This window comes from Physeter macrocephalus, chromosome 7, assembly GCF_002837175.3.
Source record: "Physeter macrocephalus isolate SW-GA chromosome 7, ASM283717v5, whole genome shotgun sequence".
Lineage (NCBI taxonomy): Eukaryota > Metazoa > Chordata > Mammalia > Artiodactyla > Physeteridae > Physeter > Physeter macrocephalus.
In genome coordinates this window covers 122,571,010-122,578,908 of record NC_041220.1, presented here as the reverse complement: position 1 = coordinate 122,578,908, position 7,899 = coordinate 122,571,010, and the positions used below count along the sequence as shown (strand labels likewise).

At 35.1% G+C, this 7,899-nt stretch overlaps 1 protein-coding gene across 1 annotated transcript in view; it reads left to right on the top strand.

The window, feature by feature from the left end:
• PRSS12 (serine protease 12) overlaps positions 1–7,899 on the top strand; it is an 83,190-nt gene that overhangs the window by 51,282 nt on the left and 24,009 nt on the right. Inside the window, exon 8 of the mRNA XM_007114686.3 lies at positions 1,015–1,156. Coding sequence (XP_007114748.2) covers positions 1,015–1,156 — 142 coding nt within the window. The remainder of the gene's footprint in view (positions 1–1,014; positions 1,157–7,899) is intronic.

The following is a 7,899-nucleotide window of genomic DNA, read 5'->3' as shown; positions in this document are numbered from 1 at the left end:
ATTTATTTTTGCTGTGTTGGGTCTTCGTTTCTATGCGAGGGCTTTCTCTAGTTGTGGCAAGCGGGGGCCACTCTTCATCGCGGTGCGCGGGCCTCTCACTATCGCGGCCTCTCTTGTTGCGGAGCACAGGCTCCAGATGCGCAGGCTCGGTAATTGTGGCTCACGGGCCCAGTCGCTCCGCGGCATGTGGGATCCTCCCAGACCAGGGCTCGAACCCGTGTCCCCTGCATTGGCAGGCAGACTCTCAACCGCTGCGCCACCAGGGAAGCCCGTGAGGGCTTTTGATTAAACAAAACCATATTTAGCGGTGTTGATAGAGATGTGTGAAAGACTCTATAAACCACTTTATTTGCATAATTTGGATAAATCTCAATTTGCTAGAGGTCAGTTTCTCAACTTTTACATCTTAATACTTTTTATGATTTAAGCCCTTCCTTTGGGATCCATAGTAAATAGGAGGGCTGAGATAGAAATTGTCCTTGTGCTTGCCTTTTTTTTTTTTTTTTCTCTTCCATCATTCAAGTTACTCATGCATGCAAGGGTATATCTAAAAATCCTAGCTTTGGAGTATAAATTTCTAGGTGTGTTCATGGATAAGTGAGTAGATGTAGAACAAAAACAACTCCCAAGTTAATGTCTTTTACTAACTAGAAGTTAGTGGTAATAAAATAATCCACGATTTTACAGTGCTGTATATTCATTTATTCAAGAAACAGCTATTACGTGTACTCTATACACTGTAATGCCAGGCACCGCTCCAAGTGCTGGGAATACAAAGTTGAGCAGGATCAGTGCTCTGACTTCAAGGCTACAGAAGACATTGCAAAAGTAGACACAGTTTTTTAAAAAAAAATTGGTATCTCTCCTCTCTCCTCTCTCTCTCTCTCTCTCTCTCTCATTGTCCAGCTGATTTTTAGCTCCTTTTACAAACAAATAGTACTTTATAAAGTCTCTCATGCTTTAGTATCAGTTTGCTTGTTTTGGCTTTTCTAATACTTTTGAATCATGACTTAGGTTTTCCAATCAGACTGATGGATGGAGAAAATAAGAAAGAAGGACGAGTGGAGGTTTTTATCAATGGCCAGTGGGGAACAATTTGTGATGATGGGTGGACTGATAAGGATGCAACCGTGATCTGTCGACAGCTTGGCTACAAGTAAGGAAAACCTAACTATTTGGGATGTTCATCTGATGAAAATTTCTGATTTTTTATCCTTGTTCTTGCCTAAAATTGACTTCTATGATTCAATGGAAAATACTGGCAGCATGCTTATTTGATTCAGAATTATAAAGAAATACGAAGTAGAGCTTCTTTAAATTTTTCTATTTTCTCACAAGAAAGGTACATTTTGTTACTTAAGAAATGTAGCTTTTATCTAGTAACAAATAGTCTAATAACTCTTGACTATTCATTCTACTGCTTCTGTCAGCCAAAGGTGTTAACCTTTTCTCTGTGATTTATGTCGTAACACAGTAGCCTTATAAGGGATTCTACTGTTACTGAAATTACAGTTGGTTCTTGTAATTTGCAGTAGTTACATTCTGTAAAGTCACTGTGAACGTCGAGTTAGAAAATACTGAGCCATTGCTTCTAGAGCTGAGGTTGAACCAAGCCATGTTTTGCCTTCTTGTTTCAGCTCTCGTGCTTGCAAACAATTGCCCTTTTTGCAGTCTCCTAGTGCTTTTTTTTTTTTCCATTTCTGTACCTTTTTGTTGATGAGTTCCCTGTTTAAAATGGTCCCCAAGAATTTTGCTGAAGTGCTGTCTAACATTCTTGAATGAAAGAATGCTGTGATATGCCTTACAGAGAAAATAAGTGTGTTAAATGGGCTTCATTCAGGCATGAGTTATAGCACGAAAAATGTGGCACCAAATGAGGTGAGAAAGGACACTTATTTCCAGTTTGAGAGCTGAACTAGAAAGGCAGTTTATCTCGTGAGACCTCAGCTGGACGACTCAAATTTTTTGAGACTTTACGCAAGTCTGCAAATAACTGTGAAAGGGCTGATTGATTTTGGAGTTGCAAATATATGGAACATGTTACAGTTTAGAGGGTCATGAAATTTAAGCTAATATAGATAATTTGCCTAGCTTATATTGGATTACTAATAGTGGTTTGGGTGTTAAAATATATCCTTAATTACACATCTATGTGTATCTTAAATATTGATAAATTTAACTGGTTATTTCTATGCAGAATACTTTTTTATTTTAAAAATTATTTCTATTTTGATAAAAGTTCAAATGTTTTGTTTTGTTTTTTCCCTAAAGTTTTAAGTCAGAGTTTGTTTTTGGTTACTCAGATACTACTTCAATTTACGGTTCAGTTTTGGACCTAGTTGCAATTCCAGTTGTCCTATGGTCAGTGGGTCCATTATTTGTAATATAGACTTTCAGTATTCAAAATTGGTGGTATGTGACATATTTTCAGCTTTCAAAATATGGGGTTGTAGAGGAAGGGAGGAAGCATCTACATTAGATGCCTGGATGAATTCAGTCAACAATTTAAGTTTCCTTTGCTCACTACATTTCTAACATTTCGTCCTCCATTTGAAAAAAAAATGTATATATATATATATATACATACACACATATACACATTATTGTTCTTACATTACATGCCCAGTGAATTTCCTTACCTAAAATCAGCCATTAAAGTATATACTGCTTGAGACTGGTTTTTTGACTTACTTTTATTTTTTTCGTAGAGGTGATCCAAGAAACCTAGTGTTACCTTTGGAAATATGAAGGAAAATATGAAAGAAAAGGTCAAATTTGATCCTTGAATTGTGTGTCTAAGTCATGTTTAAGGAGAAAAAATTTTGAAAGAATATTCATCAATGCATTTTCACTTTGATTTCTTTCTAAATTTTTCATTGCTTTTTACTTATCATTTAGTCCATTTTACATTCAACTCAAATGGTGAATTTAGGTAAGAACAATCTAGATTAAGGGAACAAAGTTTGTAGCAATTTTCAATACTATTTCTGTAACAATTATCAAGAAAAGCATTAAAGGAAGATCATACTTCATAATTGTTTTTAAAATAAAGCCTCTTAACACGTAATTCAGTAATTTAATGTAACTATGACATATTGGATAGACATCTTCTAGTGCACAAGCTACAATTTGCCATCAAATAGTATTTAAAAGAAAATCATTTCGATATTTGATCAATCTAAATATACTTGAACGTTTTTATAATTTTCCACCAAGGAGAGATGGAATTTCATATAAGAACATATATATAATTGTAAATAGGTATGTGATTAGAACAGGGTTTTTTTTTTTCCCCATGTTACTTCGAATTAATAAAAGTCTTTAATAAAGCAATTTATTTCTAGAAATCAATCCAGAAAACTTTGAAACTGTCAAAAGGCTTGAGTTTTATTAATAAGAATTCCAGAGAACTGTCCCCCAGCCAGCTATATCACACTTGAGGATTAGTCCTTGGAAACACTGAGAATCAAAATAGCATTAGAAAGCTTTTTCATAATGGGAGAAACAGAAATGAAGTAATAAAAACCAGGAACATGAATGGAAACTAATATAGATATGCTTAGAGTGAACAGAAAGTAAAAGGCACTCTTTTGTGGTACGCGGGCCTCTCACTGCTGTGGTCTCTCCCTTTGCGAAGTGCGAGGCACAGGCTCCGGACGCGCAGGCTCAGCGGCCATGGCTCACGGGCCCAGCCGCTCCGCGGCATGTGGGATCTTCCCGGACCGGGGCACGAACCCGTGTCCCCTGCATCGGCAGGCGGACTCCCAACCACTGCGCCACCAGGGAAGCCCGAAATGCACTCTTTAATGATGTATTACATAATGTCTGACAAAGTCTAGCATATGAGCACATTGTTTTTAGAGGGTTGAGAGAGAATGTGTTGCTATCAGTTAGCCTCATTAAGAAAGACTAAATAGCCATGATGGAAATTCCATTCTATCTGAACTTTGTGTGAATCCATTAGCATATATTTCAATATGACATTGTTTTTGAACTGTGTATTTATTAGAGTAGTATCCCATAAAAGAATTTAAAAAATGATATACCCCTATTGTCTTAGTAGAGACCTAAAGTTAAGTATATCTAATTTTTATCTTACATTTAAATAGCTGCAAAGGATTTAATTTCTGGCATATTTGTATATGACATTTAAAAATAGAACAGTTACTTCACTCTTAATTATATCCAATAAAATATAAATATAGTGCTTTGATACTCTATCATTCATTTAAAAAATACATGAGCAAGCTCTTTTTTGACCTTCACAAATTTTACATAGTTCCTTTTTCTCCTTGAAATTGTGGTTTACATTTTTTTTCCCCACAGAATCCTAATGTCCTATGTTTTTAAAAATGTGTGTGTGTGTGTGTGAGTGTGTGTACACACATGGAGAGAGCGAGAAAGAGAGAAACTAAATTCTTCTAACAAGTTCCTCTCAGGATTTTATGATTTCTAGTACACAACTAATTAAAAACAACAACAACAACAATGGCAATTTGATAAATAATTATTAAACATAGGAAAGAAAAGTTGACCAAAGCTTCCATTTCCTAGACTGATGGGTTGGGTTTTTGGTCCTTGGATAAAATTTATTTTGAATTGTTCTTTTGGCCACTTTAGAGTCTTTTAAATCTTGGAGCAATGCACTGTGATTGGATTTTGGATGAGTGAAAGATATGCCTTTGTTTTGCGCAGTGGGAAAAGGGAAATTTTGAAAGAGAAGTTGACCTTGACTTTAGCAAGACCAGTTTTAGGAGAGAATACAGGTGGATTTTGATGATCTGCATATCAGTTCCCATAAAGTCCTTATATCCCTTGGAAAGTCATCACCTACTCCCAGGAGCACTTGATACTCAGTTTAAAGACTAATGTATTAGAGCCTATTGTCTCATTGGAATTCTTAGCTAGGAATTACTGCATGCTTTTAGTCCACTGAGAAGTCTCTATAGGTGACACAATCCTTAATTATTTTTTAAAAAGTCAAAGAAAAATTTATTAGATTTCACTATATCATTGAAAATGTCTTTAATTATGTACTTTCATTAGTTAAAATGTTCTCTAATTCTACTTGTTGATATATCTAAAAGGGTGCATTCTCTTTAGTTTGTGCATTGATTGGTAAATTGCTAAGGAATCATCCTTTTGTTTTATTTAATGAGTCTAATTTTATTTTCTACATGTTTACTTCCACCTGTCATCTACTTTTATGCTATTTATCATGCTTTATTGTCTGTTCTTTGTGTAATCTTCGGTTTTTTGATTTGCAAGCAATCCAGTTTTCTTTCTTTCCTTTCTCTAGCTGTCTGGAATTTCAGCATTCTTGTTGTTTTACTAGAAATTTGAAAAAATTTTTAGCAAACATACTGGCATATTTTCTTACCAATTTCAAAAATTATTTGTAAATTCCCCTTCCTGAAAAACATCAAGAGGTTTAGCATACTGTTATTTGCCTTCTACCTCTACACATCCTCACACCCAAAACTGATGGGAATCATCTGGTATATTAGTTTCAGGATGCTATTAGTTTTTAATTTTCTTCAAAGTATACCTATTTGAATTTTACATTCTACATTACACATGCACATATCAGCAATTATTTCCATTTTTAAAAAAGATTAATAAAATAATTCCTGACAATTCTGGTTAAGAAAAAGGAGAGAATACAAGTAAACATTAGAGAAAAGAAAAGGAATATAAGCACAGATACACAGAGGGTTAAAAATTGTAGAATAGGGCTTCCCTGGTGGCGCAGTGGTTGAGAGTCCGCCTGCCGATGCAGGGGACACGGGTTCGTGCCCCGGTCCGGGAAGATCCCACATGCCGCGGAGCGGCTGTGCCCGTGAGCCATGGCCGCTGGATCTGTGCGTCCGGAGCCTGTGCTCCACAACGGTGAGTGGCCCGCGTACTGGAAAAAAAAAAAAAAAAAAAAAAAATTGTAGAATACTATGAACTACTTTTAGCTAATGAATTTGGAATTCTAGATGAAATGAACAATTTTCTAGGAAACTGTACATTTTCAACAAAAATATAATTATCAAAATTGATACAAAAGATAGAAAGCCCACATTTTTTTTTAAATTGAAGTGCAGCTGATTTACAATGTTGTGTAAATCTCTGCTGTGCAGTGACTCAGTGATACACATAGAGACATTCTTTTCTTTTATATTCTTTTCCATTATGGTTTTTCCCAGGAGATTGTATATAGTTCCATGTGCTATACAGTCGGACCTTGTTGTTTATCCATCATATATATAATAGTTTACATATGCTAAGCCTAAACTCCGATTCCCTCCCTCCCTCCCCCGCCGCCTTGGGAACCACAAGGCTGTTCTCTTTGCCTGTGAGTCTGTTTCTGTTTTGTAGATAGGTTCATTTGTGCCATATTTTAGATTCCACATAGAAGTGATATCATATGATATTTGTCTTTCTCTTTCTGACTTACTTCACTTACTATGATAACCTCTAGTTGCATCCATGTTGCTGCAAATGGCATTATTTCATTCTTTTTATGGCTGAGTAGTTTTCCATTGTATATATGTACCACATCTTCTTTATACGTTCATCTGTTGATGGACATTTAGGTTGTTTCCATGTTTTGGCTATTGCGAACAGTGCTGCTATGAACATAGGGGTGCATGTATCTCTCTGAATTATAATTTTGTCTGGGTATATGCCCAGGAGTGGGATTGCTGGATCATATGGTAATTCTATTTTTAGTTTTCTGAGGAACTTCCATATTGTCTTCCATAACGGCTGTACCAACTTACATTCCCACCAACAGTGTAGGAGGGTTCCCTTTTCTCCACACCCTCTCCAGCATTTGTTATTTGCAGACTTTTTAATGATGGCCATTCTGACTGGTGTGAGGTGATACCTCACTGTAGTTTTGATTTGCATTTCTCTAATAATTAGTGATGTTGAGTATCTAGAAAACCCAAATAAATTAATGATGACAGAAGAAGTGACTCTAACTTTTTGACCAAGAGTTTTGACCGATCTTTAAGACACAGATGACTCCTGAGTTATATGAATTATTGTAGAGCAAAAAAAAAAAAGATGAAAATCCTTCCATTCGTTTTATGAGGCTAATATAACTTGATTTCAAGACTAGACAAGATAAGTACACATACACAAAAGAAAACCCATGAATCTACTTAAATATTCTAAACAAAACATTAGCAAATTTAATTCGGCAGTGTATTAAAAGAACAATATCCCACAAAGAGAGTCTATTGTAAGAATATGAGAGTGGTTCAGCTGAGGCATTCAATCAGTGTATTTTAGTTTGTTGTCTATAAGTGAAAACAAATATGCTCACCTTAATAATGTTGAGAAGTTACATGATAAAAATCAACACTCCTTCCTCATATCTCTTAGGAAGCTGAGGATAAAATAAAACTACCTTAACTTTATATCACAAACAAGCATGAAATAGGAACAAATAAGGGTGCCTGCTATTTCTGCAATGACTCAATATTGTCTGGAGTTTCCACTAATCATTAAGAATTGAGGTATTGGTATTGAAAAAAAAGTCAGAATTGTTATACGAATAATATGATATCCACCTGTAAAACCCAAGAGAATCAACTGGAAAGACACTAGAACTAGTGTTTATTAATGTAACAGTATGAAGTATAAATATTTTTTAAAAAGCAATAGTGTTCCTATATGCTAGATTGAAAATTTTTAAAAATCTCATTTATAGAAAGTACAAAACTGAAAAAAAAATCAAGGAATAAACTTCACGAGAATTGAGGTCTGTGTGAAAAAAACTAAACCTTTACAAAAGCTAGAAGACTTCATAAGTGATACTCAACAACCCTGAATGGGAAGACAAAATAGAAATTAATCTATATATTAAATGCTATCCTCATAAAAATCTTTTGTTTTTCTTGGTGT